Source organism: Amborella trichopoda, chromosome 9, assembly GCF_054954075.1.
Source record: "Amborella trichopoda isolate Santa Cruz 75 chromosome 9, AtrichopodaSantaCruz75HAP2 v2.0, whole genome shotgun sequence".
Taxonomy (NCBI): Eukaryota; Viridiplantae; Streptophyta; class Magnoliopsida; order Amborellales; family Amborellaceae; genus Amborella; species Amborella trichopoda.
In genome coordinates, this window is record NC_142344.1 from 30,973,673 (window position 1) to 30,991,769 (window position 18,097).

The 18,097-nt window shown below is 35.4% G+C and overlaps 1 protein-coding gene across 28 annotated transcripts; it reads left to right on the top strand.

The window, feature by feature from the left end:
- The first annotated feature begins 766 nt into the window (after positions 1–766).
- On the top strand, positions 767–17,038 carry LOC18428480 (glutamyl-tRNA(Gln) amidotransferase subunit C, chloroplastic/mitochondrial). Of its 28 annotated transcripts, none has more exons than XR_016040761.1 (10): positions 3,384–3,447; positions 4,727–4,975; positions 6,178–6,218; positions 14,656–14,711; positions 14,831–14,969; positions 15,118–15,205; positions 16,001–16,131; positions 16,293–16,481; positions 16,577–16,631; positions 16,743–17,038. XR_016040761.1 is itself a non-coding variant. In XM_088846733.1 (6 exons), exons 4-6 carry the CDS (start codon positions 14,765–14,767, stop codon positions 16,816–16,818), a joined length of 336 nt encoding a protein of 111 aa, XP_088702859.1. In that variant the 5' UTR covers positions 3,384–3,447; positions 4,727–4,975; positions 6,178–6,218; positions 14,656–14,764; the 3' UTR covers positions 16,819–17,038. The 28 variants fall into 27 exon arrangements, 4 of the variants coding, with proteins under 4 accessions (XP_088702862.1, XP_088702859.1, XP_020519449.1 ...); XR_016040760.1 differs by having other exon boundaries at positions 16,332–16,481; XR_016040753.1 differs by having other exon boundaries at positions 14,656–14,969.
- Positions 17,039–18,097: the final 1,059 nt, after the last annotated feature.

The window sequence follows — 18,097 nt, forward strand, 5'->3', positions numbered from 1 at the left end:
CAAACTTTTTCAATCCACAAGAAGTACTTTTGATTCTCAGCAATTGCTTTAGATTCTCATAAATAAGTTTACGATTGAGGGTTTCTCATTTTTTTTTTCAGTTTGGGGCTGAAAAATAAACCCCTAAACTTATTTTATGCAAACTTGGGATTCAAAATGACCCCCTTTGACCTTTTGGGCGAAGTTAAAAAAAAAAAATCGTAAACTGTGCTGGGCGCCCGCCCAGGTACAACCGCCTGTGTTGGGGCACCCAGGTTCGGGCGTGCGAAAAAATGTTTTTGGGCACTTAGGTGCCGGGCGGTCCGTTTTTTTAAACATTGCTAATGCCTCAAAGTTGCATTCCTATGTAACCTTGTCAAAAAAAAAAAAAAAAACTCTATACAAATTTTTGAAAATTTGATTATTAAATTCAGTTTTGTAAAACATACCCGTAATGTTTTCTCTTTGACCTATGTAACCTTGTCAAAAAGTCAAACCTAATTTTTTTTTTTGACCTATGTAACTTTATCAAAAAAAAAAAAAAAAAACTTTATATAAATTTTTTAAAATTTAGTTATTAAATTAAATTTTATCAAACATACCCCTAGAGCGAGTTTGATAACAGGAAATGTCTTCTATGAACTTGGAAACTTCTATTTACTTTTTCATGTTTGGCGTTTGATAAAAAATGAAAGTTGAATGAAGAACTTCACTTTACTTTACTGTTCAAGTTCCCTTTACTGTTGACTTTGTGTTAAAAAAAGTTCCGACCTTTTGGTCGGAACTTGAAGTGGGAAGTTTATATAAAACTTCACCCACGAAAGTTTGCCCTGAGCCTCTCTTCGCAGCAGGCCGCCATCAACCAGAGCCTTGTAGCTGAGCCATCCCTCTCCTCTGTTGTCCGCTGCACTCAGCCTCCTCTTCTTCCGTCCTCGTCAACCTTCCAGCATCCCTCTTCACAGAGCCTCCTCACCTGCTTCACCATGTACCTCTCTCCTCTCTTTCTCTCTCTTTCCCTCTCTTTCCATTTCTAGAAAATGGCTTTCTTTCTCATCTCTCTCTGCAGAACTACTTTATTCTCTCTCCATCTAGCTGTGTAGCCCTAAATCTCTTTCTCTCTCTATCACCAACCTCCCATCCGTCATTGACATCAGAGCTCCAGGTATGGTTCTTTTTTTATTTTTTATATTTTTTCTGTAAACCTATTTCTCTTGCTAGGGTATTGTTGGTTCTTGAATCTCTGTATTCTTTCCCCTGATTTTCAAGATATGTTTATTAATGGATGTATTTTTGCCAATTTATGTGATTTTGGGCTGGCTTTGGAGATGTCATGAGATTTGTGGCATTTTAGTTAATATTTTTTTGGGATTTTTTGTTATTATAGCTTTATAAGTATCTTTATGACATTCTTCTTGGAGATTTCTTTACTGATGATTTGTGATATCTGTGATGTCTTCCTCATTGAAGAACACAGTGTTGTGTTGGATTAATCTGTGTGCTCAGTAATTTATCGCTCTATTCTTGTGGAGTGAAGAGTGGGGTTGCATGATCTCAATATAGTTATTGCAACAGAGGGATTTGGATTTGCTTGGTTTTAACACTTCAATTTGACCTAAAATGCTGATATTTGCAACTAAACGATAAAACTTCGCATGTATTACATAACTATGTTTCTGTGATTATAGCTACCCAATTCATAAATCTCTTGTTAAAGGGTGTAAATGCTGATTTTAGAATGTGAAATAGCATTCATCTTTTGAACTCTGTGGCATAAAATGTAATTTTATATAATTATGATTAATAGTAAAACAAAATAGTAATTATATGGGAGTAATTATATAATGGTTATATAATTTTTAATGGGTAGCATTTTACGCGGCATTGACCTCTAACCTATTTTGATAAGCTAATGGACTCTCCATAGCACTGACTGTTGTGCCACTGAATGGATTTTAAAATATCACTTTTGATAGTCTGAGACTCGAAGTATTTCGTATAAAAGTGTGACTCAAACCAATAAAACTTGGCTTGATGATTTTGGCTTAGCATCAGAAATGATGCCCCCAAATCTTGCTGGTCTAGGGCTCCTTGGAGCTTCCATCAAAATTGATCTTTAGCGCACTTTAGGGAAGGGGAATCCTATTAACTATTCATTTGAGGTCTTGGGGATTCTTTTTTTCCTGTTTTTGTTCATTGTAAGAAACATGATCTCTTCAGTATCCCGCTAAATAATTTTTTGCATCAATCCTAGTGATACATGGCCATATCAAGTAGGAGTTAAGGGCTTCTTGACTTGAAGAACAAAGTGTATTGTGTTCTACGGTTGATCTTGCTATTCACAAAAACCAATGATTTGGCAATCATATGCCCATGTATTAAGCCATGTCCCTCATAATCTAGAATAATGTCTTGTATGACTAAAGGGAAAAAAAGAATTGAAAAAAGATGGTAACTAAGTAGTGCTTGGACTGCTTTTTTGGGGTTATCATTCCTCTAATCAATTTGATGTTATTTTCTTTTGTATTACTTTTAAGGTTTGTCATGTCATTAAATGATCAAATATATAAGAGTTTTTTCCATATGAAATCCACCTCTCTATCTATCTACATGAAAAAAGTCCATTTATCTTTGTTCTTTGATTGTTATTATACAGCAGCATATTCACATTGTTTCTCATAGTTGCTCAAGGTGTAGGTTAGGTGAGGTAATAATTTGGAATATTATCTTCTATACTATCGTCTTTTTTGAGGGCCTCTATTTTGTTTTGTGGCAAACCCTTGATGCTAAATAAGATGGATTGCTTGCATTCTAGCAGTAATTTGGTTCATGGTCTTAGGTTGTCTTTTATTTTCGTGTTGAAATTAGTACTAGAAGGTCTTACATCTGGCATGTGTTGTTGACATGTAGTTAAACTTGGACGAGTTCATGTTTAGCATTAACGTACAAGGTCCTTATATTTTTTTTTATGAATGAAATGGTACCCCTAAAAAGTGTCTATGACTTAATTGGGTGATTTGAAATTGATGGTAAAATAAACAATTGAAGCATATCAGTTGCCCTTTTTCTATTCTTTATTTTCTAAAGTGTACTGAAAATCTTCGTCCACAATTTTCTCTCCTAAGGTTATGGATTTTGTTTTGTTGGAACTCTTTGAGGCAAGTTTTTATTGATCCTTGAGACATTTTGTCTTTCGCTCTTTCAATATGCGCAAGACTTTTGATTATGCACCAGGCTTTTGATAATTGCACAGTTCCTACTTATATTTATCGATTTCTAGATGCTCTTTCATGTGCATTGTGATTTACCACTCTCTTTGTATGATACTTTGTTGTAGTATTTTAAATCTAAATGAAGCATCATGCTCACAGGTTCTGCAAAACCGACATTCTCCAGTCAAGATGCAGTGACAGCAAACGAATTGATAAAAGAGCTTATTGATTGGAAAATTATTCAGGATGAAAATGGAATGTAAGAACTTGGACCACTTTGAATTTGGTTGTTAGATACCTTTCACTTTGTTTTATTTTCTAACCTTGTAATTATTATTATTATTATTTTTGAGTATATAAACTTGTAAGTCCTTTCCTTATAACAAATTATCGGCACACAGAAATCCGTTTTTCTCTCACTTGTCTCACAATATTATTGACATGTTATTAGTACAATTATTCCATGACCTATTCTTGATTTTGATGGATCAGTTACATCACATTTCCTTTTTACTTGTATTTATCAACAAGTAGTGACTCAGCTTGGCTTGGTAGGTTCTTGAGCTGAGTCATACAGGATCGATTTGGTTGAATCTATTGATTAACCAATAAAAAGAGGCTTGACTCAATTGAGTCTTGTGATATTACAGGACACTTGCCAAGGTGTTGAGGCAATTCACAAGTACTTATTCAAATTGCATATTTAAATAGGATAGCAGATTTTCACTGGTGAATGTAAGTAGTGGTGAAGTTATTACAGGTTATTGTTGAAGGGACTGATTTCTTACTACTTGCATTTTCAATTATGTATGTTTAAACTAGTACAGGTTATTGTTGAATGGGCTGGTTTTATACATGGTTATATATGGATGCATGAATTGTGAGTGTTGCTTGACATGCATCACAAATGCCTTAATAGATAACATATAAATGTTGTGTGCCATTATAATATGAGAGAGAGAGAGAGAGAGAGAGAGAGAGAGAGAGAGAGAGAGAGAGAGAGAGAGAGAGAGAGAGCACACAAATGTTATGTGCATGACTTGTGAATGACGTATTTTTTGAGTTGTGAATGACGTATATTTTTTAGGTTGGGATATGGATGTATCAGTGGCGAATGTAAGTAGTGCTCAAGTTATTACAGAAAACTAATATTCTACTTTACTTTCAATTGATATTTATTGTATTCCAAAAAATAATATTCTACAAATTAATAAAAAAATAAATAATATCTAGGTCTCAATTTTAACATTTACATCTTGCCTATTACTTAAAGCTAATCCAATACAGATACCCAATTCTTATTTAACTTTCCAAGAGGTTATCAAGCACAGAAACCAGGAACTTCTTAAGTTCCCAAGAGGATATCAAACACAGAAACCAGGAACTTCTTAACTTCCCAGGGATGTTATCAAACACAGAAACTAGGAACTTCTTTAGGAACTACTAATGCATAGTTCTTCAGAAACTTCCAATTTACAGTTCATGAACTTGCTTTCAGTTATCAAACAGGCCCTTAATGTTTTCTCTTTGACCTGCAGAGGGCACCAAATAAATCAAAATTACACAAAGAAGCTATCGGTGTCACCTCCAGTGGTGTGAAACCCATCTTCCCAGCAGTTGCAGCCATGGCATCATCATCCTTCTTCTCTTTCTCTCGAATTCCAGCCTATCTTTCTCGCACTACCCTAAAAAGGCGTTTTCTCTCTTCTCGCTGCTCTCCTTTCGTCCGACCTCCTGATGTGGCTCAGTTAGCAGAGAGTGCTCGAATTTCACTTACCGCAAATGAGGTAAATCCCTCCTCCCTGGTATTCGCTTTTGGTTTTACTCTTCACTGGGATTTTATGAAGAAAACCAAACTTAAAGTATATAGTGTCTGAAATCAATATCCTTTTTAAGCTCTTCTTAGTTGGGTTTGTCATATGTATATGTCTCAATGTAAGTACATATTTAATTGTGTTTCGAAGGTTGTTAAATGCATCTTTTTGCGTCTTTTATTAACGGAAGAAGTTCACTGGCTGCCTCACTTGATGTCACAAATTGGTAAACTGGCCTCATTGTTTTGGAGAAACATTGTCTCTGTTTTTCATTGTTTGTTGATGTATGGGTTCATTTACAGGAATCCTGAATTGTTTTCCTCTCCATATGATAATGATGATTTGATCATTCTATGATACGTCTGGTTGTTGGGTTCTGTGGATGGGTATTTGCTTTAAAGCAAATGGGAGAGAACACTCCTTGACTATGAACTGGTATTTTGAACAATGATTGTAATGGTCATAAATGTGATGAAACGAGTGCTAATTCGGAAAGCTCCATGTGATGCATGAGTTTGGCATGAATGTAATCGCTTTGCTTTCTACCCCAGCCCTTGTTTCTTGATAAGGGTGCTTGGTCCTCTTTTGCAACTAAACTGTAGAAGAAATTTGAACATTACTGTTTTTTGTTATATAATTAATATTTCAAATTAGTGGCAGCAATCACTTCAATTTATGTTTCCATGTTTTTCTTCTGCTAATTGGCAGGCTGGCATTTTCTCAGGTTTTAAGGCTTATTTAATCTAGATTCTAACTCCATTATTTTCTTTTGGTAGTAAAGAGGATATACCTCCATTCGATCTTGGCTGAATGAGAATAGCTATACTTGACATGCTCTTGGCTCATGCTAATTATGATATTAAAGACCTATATTGACATTGCTTACATGATTGTGACATAACTTCGTACTTTATTTTCTTGTTATCTTTCGGACAATTCACTTTCTATTGGATATTTTGTGGCTCCTATTTCAATGTTTCTATTTTGCTGAAGGGAGAGAGAACATCACTTTCCCTTATGGATCTCAAATTTTGTAAATCATTTTTGACTCACGATAATATCTCAGAAATGGCAATGGAAAATCTACTTGACCGTCGAAATAAAAAAAAATCAATCTTTATAGTTGAAATTTGTGATTTTTAGTACATTTTCTTATAAATGTTTTTGCATTTCAGATTGAAGAGTTTGGTCCCAAAATCAAACAAGTCATAGACTGGTATGTACAACTGTCTTTAATCATAAATGATAAAATTTTCTCCTTCTCGTCAGCCATAAATTCATCATACATCATTCTATAGGAAAAGTACTTTGGAGTTGCCTTTAATTTGTCATTCATATGTATTATCCAAAATTTGTTGCTATTCCACTCAATTAGTTTGTTGAGCTGAAAATAAATGAGTAGCTTCTCAATTTTATTTAAAAATCTTAATTTAAGAATAATGAAGCCAACTTCTCTCCATTAGAATTCAGAGGATCATGTTATAATTGTTATGATCTTATGATGTTCTGATTCAGTATTTAAGTCATTATTAAAGTACAACATGACCAGTACAGTCCAACATGACCTATACATATGATATTGTATGAGTGTATATACTCATGCATCTACATATAGACCCACACGTGCACATTGGTATGTGTTGGAAACTACATCTGTATTTTTCTAGTTATGAATGTATATTTTTCCCCTAATTATTTTATGTGTGCATCCTATGTAATGCCCCTCCAATATCTATATGTGCACATGTGCATGATGATTTACATACCACTATGTTGGCTACTGAAACATCAAAAATTTTGAGAAACTCATTTGAAATTAGTACCTCTGTGACAACTTGACCAATAAGATAATGTGCCTTTGCAATGGAATTTGTCCCCCATGTATTTGAAGCTATGGACAGCTATATGTATTAAAAGAAAGCAAGTACTGTCCCATGGGATGGAGAATTCTATATTTGTGTGCACTTGTTCATGCATCATCTTTGGCATGCATTTTTCTTATTTTCATGTAAAGATGACAGAGAATGTATTCGAGATTAACATTTTCCAATTCTTTCATAGAATAACTGATGTAGAGAACTTGAGAAAACAATAAAAATCAGCAAGAAATCTCATCCAAAGCATATAATTTTGAGGAAACCCTAGAGTTTTTCCCGTGCTGGCCTTCTTTTCTTTCTTCAATAGAAGTCGGTTTTTCTTTAAAAAAAAGTGTGATCTCCCTCCAGCCATCCACACCCCACTTAAATATTGCCTATTTAATATTTTGGACAATATTTGTCCATAAAATTAAATTTTTAACCAAAAGATCTTGACTTAAGTATAACTTGAAATTAAACTCCCTATCATCATCATTTTAGCCTTTTCCCAATATATATATATATGTGAAAAAAGATTTCATTATAGCTAGTATATATGGAAAAAGATTTCCTTAGCTACTAGCTATAATGAATAGTATAAGTTACTGATGCAGGGAGAAAATAATTAAACTAAAAACAATAACAAATGTGAGAGAATTTACACTTTCTCAAGGTCTGCAAGGGAATCCACCCCATAACGATATTTTCACAAGATCAACTTACTGAATTTAGATCTTTTCACAAGATCAACTTTTCTCAATTCTCATTCTTTGATCATTCTCTTATCTGTTTACAATGAAGGGACATCTCCCTTTAAATAGACTTTGAAGAAAATAAATAATTAAATAAATAAAAAGACCACAAAAATGAACTCTCTCTCTTCCACGTTTTTCCTCTCCCTCCCTCTTTTGTCTCTCTATCACCTTATTTTCTCTCTTTCCTCACTGTCTCTATACCCATCACGTGGAGTCCCCTGAATCAAGGAAATTCCCCCATCTTCATATACTCCCCATATCCTTCCCATATCTAAATCCCTATCTTTCTCATACTTAAATCGCCCTTAAATCTCTCACTAGATTTAAGATAAGCTTAAAAAAAACTAACTCACACCAATATTAACCTTTCTTAAAAGCTCACACTACCCATTCCTAAAAAGATAAATTTAAAAAAAACATAAAATTCAGTTCTAAAGCTTTTCCTAATTTCTATCTGCATCATTCTCTCCGGGTTGGGAGAAGCTTAACCTCGAGCTTGAAGCCAATCATGCTCTAATAATTGGTGATGTAATCCCACCATGCGCTTCAACACCTTTTCTTCAAATTTTTTATTAAGCCGATTCAACAAATGCTTCATGCTTATCTCGAAGTAGAACACAGTGAATTTAGATTCAATCTTGATTTCTCCGTCAGACTCACTTGTTTGGATTTCAAATACTGCATCACACGTATCTTCTTCATAATTTATTTTCAAAATTTCTTCTTTTTCTTTACATTTGATATTTAAAATTACTTGCACATTGGCGTCGCCTTTTGTATCGAGACATACTTCTTCATATTCTTCTTCCTCTTGTTTCGATTGTAATCTATGAAAGAAATCTCGTAGAACTTGTTCTACTACTTTGCTAATGCGCTTTGTGAGGTCTTCTTTGAGTCTCTCAAATCTTTGATCCAATCGCTGCAACCATTGATTCATGCCACGAACTTTGTTTCGAACATCTTCTAAGAACTCAAGGCTCTCCATATCAACACATATCTTAGGGCTCTAATACCAATTGATACAGGGATAAATAATTAAAGTAAAAACAATAACAAAGGTGAGAGAATTTACTCTCTCTCAAGGTCTGCAAGAGAATGCACTCCAAATCGATCTTTTCACGAGATCAACTTTACTCAATTCAGATCTTTTCACAAGATCAACTTATCTCAATTCTCATTCTCTGATTTGTTTACAATGAAATGACATCTCCCTTTAAATAGACTTTGAAGAAAATAAATAAAAGAACCACAAAAATTAACTCTCTCTCTCTCTCTTCCACGTTTTTCCTCTCCCTTCCTATTTTCTCTCACTTCATCTCCCTATTTTCTCTCATTCCTCAAGTGTCTCTATACCCATCATGTGGAGTCCCTTGAATCAAGGAAACTTCCCCATCTTCACTTACTCCCCATTTCCTTCCCATATCTTTTTTATACTTAAATTTCCCTTAAATCTCTCATTACATCTTAGATAAGCTTAAAAAAAACTAACTCACACCAAGATTTACCTTTTTTAAAAACTCACACTACCCATTCCTAAAAATATAAATTTAAAAAAAATAATAAAATTGAATTTGGAATTTTTTCAAATTTTTATCTGCATCATCTACTAGCTCCCAGGCGTCAGATCTTCATTGAGTGGTTCAAAATTCATATCAGTATTTTAATTTTAATCCTTTTTCTATAAATTAGATTAAGATAAAATTTGGGGTGTATATACCTAACACTATTGTACACCATATAAAAATATAAAACAATTACTTTCAATAAAATTCAAACACTGTCAGACAATCGTGTTATGGATGTGACTCATGAGTGTTTTTTAAGTGTTTCCCACATAAGTGTGTGTGCATGCGTGCATGTGTTTGCCTTATATATATTCCTCTGTGTGTGTGTGTGAGCGCATGCGACTGACGTGAATGGGAACTAAAATTTATCCTTCAACCACCATTGTCTTTCAATGATGTCCATGAAATGTTGAGATCAATCTTCTAATTGCTATTAATATAAGGCGTCTAATCAAGTAGACACACATGCACGCACACACACTCTACTATAGTATATTGAGTTAGTGACTATGGCCACTCTTTATAATCGAAATTAATCTTATATATCAATTATTCAAAAAAAAAATCCCATCATATATCTAAGGATTATCGATCACGATCCCATCTGAAACGGGATTGAGATCCCATGCTAAATGGGATCAAGGTCCCATATTGTCCAAGGGCAAGCTCCCAAGGAGTTTCAGCCTTGGTAACACCAAACCCCCTAGAAAAGTCGCTCTGCTTAACTATGGCTAGATATACATTTAGTAACACAATCCCTAAATTCAAAATCTAGAAAACAATACCTGTGTAGGACCAAAGGGGCTTGGCTGCTACATGAGTGTGACACGTGAGGTTGGCATAGAAAGAAAGGGTTTGGGTAATGATTGGGAGTTCTAAATAGGTTAGAATTTAGGATTTATAAAGGGTTTTAGGTCCCTTCTGAGATTGGGACTTCAGGGTTTGTGCCTTATGAAGGTTTCCTAATTCTGGTCGAATTAGATAATACGGGGTCTAAATGAAGTAGAAATAAGTCAGCGTTATGGGAAGAGTTTGGTTGGGTTAGGGCAAGGTTTACTACAGGTTTTATGCTATCTAAAGGGATCGAAGTTTGCTGGAATTTCACAGTTCAGCAAGGAATGATGGTAATAAGAAGGTTTCTGCAGTTGAATTAAGGCAAACCTATGTTTTGAGGTTGTAGGGGGGTGTGTGATGGGTTTTAGGAGGCATTGGTTAGCTTATTATGGTTCAAGAAGGGTGGTTTGGAAGGGAAATATTCTATTTCAAATTCAATCTCTGCTATGACTGGCCTTGAGCCTACACCTTTATTTATGTAGTTCGGAACATCTTGTCTTCCTTAACTTGATGCTAAGGCAACCCTAAATCTTTCCTAGATCTATCTCTTCTAATATTAGGGAACTAGATCCTAGTTACTAGAATTTCCCAACTTAGATGTTCGTCCCACTTCTAGATTTTGTTCTAGCGCCTCTAGATAGGGATCTTGATCCCACTTTTTAGGGATCACTCCTAGCTATTCAAAGGGGCAACAGGAGGCCAAAAAGATGATTCATTTGGGTTGTAGTTGCTCTCTCTCACACACATACATGCTTTTGGATGTTGTAAAGTGTAAAACTGCAAATGAAGCAACTTGTTGCTTTTGGATTTTGTACAAGTGTTAAATTGTAAATAAAACATATTTTTATCAATAAAATAAGATTGCTGTAATGTTATTGGTTATCCCGTCGTGCATTGTCATAATGTTTTATTGTATTTTATGAGATAATTGTAACATAACCTACCCCTCAAATGAATATGATAATTTTGTTAATTAAATAAAGATTAATTAATAAATAATAACTTTTTTATTTTGTGTGCCCATTTTTATTGTATTTTGTGGAATTATTAATTTTAAAATTTTTGATTTAAGCAAATATTTATTAATTTAGAAATAGTACGAAATGTGCTTCCGACCTAGGGAGCTTCCTACTGTGTTGATCCATGATTCCCCTTCATGCGCCCACCCCTGCTCCTGCTCCTGCTCCTGCTCCAAGTAATTATATATTTGATCCTCTATAGTTTTAGAAAACTAACCATTTTAACATGTTTTAGAATAATTGTAACAAAGGGAAAAAGGAAACTAACTTCAATTTACTCTGACAAAGTCAATGTTCCAGAAGTTCCTATTTAAATATAAAATTTGTAATAAAAAATTTCATCTGAGTTTCGACCAAGATTTGAGACAGAAACATCCGAAGTGAGAAAAAGCTTTAGAGATGGTAGTCATAGATCTCATAGAGATTTTTTATTTGAGATTTGAATCACCTCAAACAAACCTCCAAGTGAAAATTTATGCTTATAAAAACCAATCTGCATCAAAAGTTTGGTTGATCAGCATTTGTAAAACCAATAAGTTGAACAACGGAGTTGGAGACCATTCGTGAGGGGACTGCTTAAATTGTTAAGCATCTCCATGGAGTGATGGATCACAGCAGGATCAGTATGAGGATCAAATGCATAGTTACCGGAATCTATCCACGGACCTCACGTTTCCGATTTCGAATCCCGATTCCACGTTTCCATTAAGGAATCATCACGGAAACCGTTTTTCGGAACCAAGGAAACTCGATTCCTTAATTTCGAAATCTCGATTAGACACATCTTTAGAAAACTTTTTTCGGAACGAAGGAAACTCAATTCCTTAATTTCGGAATCTCGATTCAACACATCTTTAGAAACCATTTATTAGAACCAAAGAAACTTGATTCCTTAATTTCGGAATCTCGATCCAACACATCTTTGAAAACTTGAACCCATTAACTGTGGGTAGACATTCCCAAGTATATTGAATCTAGATACTAGCGAGGATTAAATCTTGATTCCATGTCAATTGGAGTAGAAATCTTCCTTCAAATGCTTCTAGTGGTTGCAGGGTTTCATTATTTTACTTGTGCCACTCTGGATGGCCTTTACTTTAAATTTAAAATATAATTGGTATATACAACATATACAATTAAAAGTAAAACCATGGTGTAGACATAATCCTATTTTGTCTTTATAATAATGAAGTCAAAATCACAATTTAGGAATACTTGTCTTTTCTATATAATGACCATAAGTTCAATAGTCAACACAATCACTTTAAAATTCAACAAACCTTCTAATAAGAGACATCCAATATAGGTTCTAAAGTTGATGAGGCTCAAGATGTGCTTGTGGCTTCCTTCTCCATAAAAATAAAATCTTGATTCCTAGTAAGGGTCGTCAAACGCATTCCATAGTCCATATTACTGCAATCTGGCATGGATCTCTGATTTATATACTTTAAAAACTTGATTCCAAATATGTTAGAATCTCGATTCGAAACAACAACATATCTATGTTCCACATATGTCAGAAACTCGATTCCATAGATGTCGCAAACTCGATTCTGCATATTAAAGAATCTTGACTCCTGGAGTGTCGATTCCAAGGGGATGGGAATCTCGATTCCAAGGAGGATGGAATCTCGATTTTGTAGGTGGATGGAACTTGGATCTTTTTCGGTCGAAACACGATTCTCAAAAACTAGGAAGCTCGTTCCCAGTTATTCCTATTGTATGGGCAACGTTTCCTAGGACAAGAATCTTTTAGCTGGCCGTGATTCCGGTTCCCAAAACGATTTGGGTTCCTTGGCGTTTCCAACAACTATGATCAAATGGATGACCTTTTTATGTATTTGGTTTATCACTGCTTTTGATTAGTTGGGCTCCGGATAATGGCCATTTATGCTTGACTAAAAGATGCTATTGGTGCAATATTGATACATAAGATTTAAGAAATTGTTGCCCTCGATGGCTAGGTGGTTAGAAAAGAAACTTGGTATCATTTCTAGATTCGTAAAATCGAATTTATGCGCATTGTGCACTCAAAGATGCACTTCCTTAAATGATCTCAACTTGAAGATTTCTTTAATTTATTAAACCTGATTGATATTCTGAGTACAAAAATGATAACTCTCAAAGTCTCCCTCCATTTGTTTCCAACTTGATTTACACTGCCACTTGCCATGAAAAATGGAATTGTTCTCATGTTTGTCATGTCTGAAGGTTCTTGTAGCTAATTCATTCTTTGTGAAACCTGTAGTCACTACTTGTGTTAAATTGGTGGGTAATATTCATTTTATAGGATTGGGGCACAGGCATGATTGTTTATGGTGTTGGGGCAGGCAACACTACATCCCATGTCTGAATCCCATGCTGACCAACCATAAAGAAAAAAAAGGCAAACTACTCATTTGATTGGATTTTGATCCATGAAATACTCTCTTGGATAGATAAAACAAAGTTATACAATTTGTAGCTACCATTTTTCCAAATCATGAAGGTTTGACTAACAATTTTCTCTAACCCCTCTCCCCCCCACCCCCACAAATCCTCCATAATTCAGGGATGTAAAAACAGGTAGGGTTCAGATCCAATAAATAAAAAATATGGAAGTTTATTTTATATATTATAGTAATACAGTTAAGACATATTTCTAAGTATATTTTTAATATTTTAGTTGACCATACTTGATAGGGTCCAGGCTGGACCCAGACCCTGACCTGATCGGGGTCAAGTCGAGATCGAGTGGACCCAGATCGAACCCATAGGGCCCACTATCTGGGTCCATACCCGGACTAAACAGGTTGATCCATTGGGTCTGTGGGTTGAACCAACCCTTTTAACACCCCAACTAAAATTCATTTCTTGAGTTCTGATGTAGTATTGGGGAACTGCAGTTTGGTGATAGTATGTCGCATAGTTTTCAAATATGGACTCATGTTGGGCCTTGGTAGTCTCTTGATCTATGTCAAGTTGGTAGGAGTTTTGCAGAATATAAAATACAACAATATTCTTGTGCTAGTTTCATGGCTATACAACAAGTTGAGGTGGGATCTTGAGGTGAGTCCTAAGCTGGCTCACTGAGTTCTAAACTGCGGCTTGTGGCGCTATTATGGTTTGATTATTTGATGGAGGACATGTATTATTTACTTATTATAATGTGTTTAAAGTTGTTCATTATGTAATATCTAGTCACTTAAGCTTCGGCTAATTGGTAGTAATATTGATTTGGGTGAAGGGAGATCTAGGATAGAACCCTTGAAGTTTGTCCAGAAAAACCCAACACGAACCTAGCTTTTTATTTAACCAAGTCATATCAAACAATTGTCTTGCATTCATGACCCTTTGGGTACTTTCTTTTTTATCATTCTTACACCACCCACAATCCATTTTTTTTTAACTTATGTATATTTTTTAATGGATTTACTGCTTAAGTTCTTTCTAGAATTTGGGCATGTTCTTGTTTGAAATTTTTTTGGACACCAATGAAATGGACACATTTGTTAATTTATGGAATGGAATCTGTTCCCCTTGCATTCTTTGCTTTTGCTTTCATCAAGTTTTGCATATAAATGATGTTTGGCCTCTTTTCTAGTTGTCTTATAAACTCCTTTATCTTGTGTTATGGTTGAGCAGGTTTGGACAACTTCAAGCTGTTAATCTTGAAAGCATTGAACCTGCACTTCGAGCTGGTTCTTTCCTAACTTTTGAATGAATTTGATACTGATGCATTTAAAAGAAAATCATGTCGATCAAATTCAGAGCATGGAGTTCAGCTGTTCCTATAAAATTCCCTTGTTTTTGCATGCAGACAAGTACGGAATCTAATCTTTTCATACTGGAAGCAGCAGTGATAATTGAAGATACCAGATATGGTTCTGGATATGATGCATGGGGATATGAGTTTGTATTTCTCAAAATCAGGGACACTGATACTAGTGTCCTGTCATGTACGTCTATAAATATAATCTTGCGTATTACATAAAGATATGCATCCAGCACATCAATACACATACCATATATTAGTGCATACTTTTGCATTTGGTCATAATCTTTTTTTAGAAGTATCTCATTTTGTATTTGCTAGTGTCCTAGCAGAATCCTGTATCAGTATTGATGATAACATGATACGAAACCTGCATATTAAACATGTACACGTCTCCCGGCATCGCAAGTAATAAGTATGGTAAGAAGAAAGCCATGACTTTGGTTTGGTAGGTGTAAGATGCGCATTTCGTGTTGAAATCTGCAACTGACATGTCCTTGGAAGTGTTAAGACACTTAATTAAAAGTACACGAAGTTTTTAGATGTTTGAGTGGAGTGGTGATTCTTGGGCATGATCAAACTCCTGATGCATTTTGGACATCAACAATCTCTTTGATGCCTGAATAAGATTGGGTTTTATGCCTTTGTATGAGTGAAATTTGTTTTCTGGACTCAATTGGAACATCTGTTGAGACAGTATATTTTGTCTCTATCCCACATATGGAGCTTTGTCTCCATCTCACATATGGAGCCTGATAACTCCTAGTTGTTCGAAACTTAGATTGCCATAATGATTTCAGCACATGGTCCACTATCGCTTTGTCCCATGCATTGTCGTAGATGCTGCATGTTATCCAAGACTATATGATCTGTTTTGGTTGAAGTATTCGTAGATATTAATATATTATTGCCACAGATAGGTGCACATAGAAGTGGATATTTGGTTTGACTTAAATGAACACTATTTTGCATATGAGGTGCAGTTACTTTCATTTTCCTCATTATGGATAACTTGTTGAAACCTTGATGCACTTGTGTGCGACCTAACCTGGCATCTCATGTTGCACAGATCTTAAACTTATTAAATGTATGCTTTGAGAAGGCCTTATCTGATTGTTATCTGCCTTACCTAAATTGGTGATCGTAGTTTGTTATAGTTGTAGCAATGCTGATGTAGGCCTGATTGTGTCTTTGGGCTTCTCTTGTATCTTGTAGTATGCCTCCTGCCATTTCCAAATGTTGAGACGAATTTTGCTCTATGAGGCTCCCTGCTTTTGAGAGTATGCGTCCTGCCATTTCCAAATGTTGAGATAGATTTTGCGCTATGAGGCTCCCTGCTTTTGAGAGTATGCGTCCTGCCATTTCCAAATGTTGAGATAGATTTTGCGCTATGAGGCTCCCTGCTTTTGAGATTATCATGTTAGTTTAAGCTTGTGTAACATCTAGTTCTGTTTTCAACAACGTGAGAGTTGCATAGTTTGCTAATTCAGTAGTTTCTTAATACCAGTTAAAGGCCTAGTGAATGATTGGTCATGTGGGGTTGTAGGCTCATTCTGTTATATGGTTCAGTCTTTCGGTTGGTTGGCATCAAGTGTGTGACTAAATGATTCAGAATCCTATTTGCCCAAGTGAAATCAAATAGCACTGGCTAATATATAATATTGCAGTTCTGGAAACCTGAGGGTTATGTGCATGGGTAATCTTTAACCCTATTTTCTTTCTAGAAATAAATTTGACACAAGGAGGGAGGGACAGAGAGGGATGCTAAACTCGATATCTATTTTTTCACAGATACCGGAGGAAGTGACAATACACGAGCAGATGAACCTGAAATTTTTGGAAACAGGTAAGCTTTTCACTCCTTCCTTGCTGTGAAAAAAGACGGTGGTTAACTAGAATTGATCTTTTTGCTGAAAGCTCTACTTGATAAACTGATGCAAATTTTAACATGGTACAGAGAGGCAATGATAGCAGCAGTTTCAAGCTACAGCGAGCCATTTATCAAAGTTCCCAAAGTCTTGAACAAGGAATAATGTTTTAAAGGGTGCTCTCACCCCAAAAATCTTAGGGCTTCATGTCGACTTGTCATTCTTTTGCTGATCTCCTAAGAAATTTTACATTACCTGCAAAATTGCCAAAGAATTTGTACATTGATGGATTGATGAAAATTCATTTCATCCATGGGTACCTGATGCAGGACTTTATTCATATGAACAACACCATAAAATATGATTAAAATGACTTAGAAACCCATATTAATGTCATTAAACTTGAAAGGGCTATGAATCATGGGAAAGTGTAATCTTGCTTTTTCGGGTAGAACACCCACTTGGGAGGATCCAAAATTTTTAAGAATCACCTAGGGATTAGCGTTGAAATAAAAATATCCATCGAAAAAATGGCTTGTGTTCCGTTGTGCAAGTCTTTTTAAGGCAATATTTTTAGGTTGTTTGCTGGGATTAGGGCTGGCACTGGTCGGGTATGGGTTGGGTCATGCTGGACCCAGACCCTAAATAGTACATGTGTACCCCGACCCGGACCTGATAGGTCCAAAATGAGGGTACCCGGACCTGAGAGAAGATTTTGGACCTGGGACCTGGATCCATACCCGATCGTGGAGGTTTGATTTTTTTTTTTTTTATAGTGAAATAATTGATTGCATTAGTATTTGATTAAGTAAATTTTGTTGTATTTTAGAAGAGTTAAACAGTAGTTCTGCTCAACAAAACCCCTACAAAATTTTACCCAAACAAGCATCCAATTCTGAGCAACATTCGGTCAACTTCTGGTGGAGCTTGAAACATTTCAGGTAAAAAAAAAGGTGAATTCTTCCATACACTAAGCATTCACATATAAAAAATATTAGAAAAAAAAAAAACAAATAAGCCATAATATTGGAGAAAAAACCAAAATCAAAATTCTAACAGCAAGAAAACATGCACAGATTGGCTTAAAATTGGCACTATTAAAGAGGAGATAACGAGGGGAAGATGGATCAGACAATAATTTACGTGTTTAGGATGAGGAATTTTACAAATTGGGGTTTCCAAGAACCGTAGGTGCAGGGAACTATAGCACAAACCCTAGAAATCAGAGATACTTCCCTGTCTCCTTTCTCTCTCAATGCCTACTCAGAGTCCTCAGAGAGCTGCGGCTGCCTGGCAGTGGCTGGACTTTAAACAGAGAGAGGGAGAGAGCGCATAGTCAAAGCTTCGAATAGAGAAAGGGAGAGAGCTCAAAGAATGAGAGAGGATGCTGTTGCAGATCAGCTGAGGATGAGAGGAGCCGTAATGGCGATTTGGGGATTTTAGG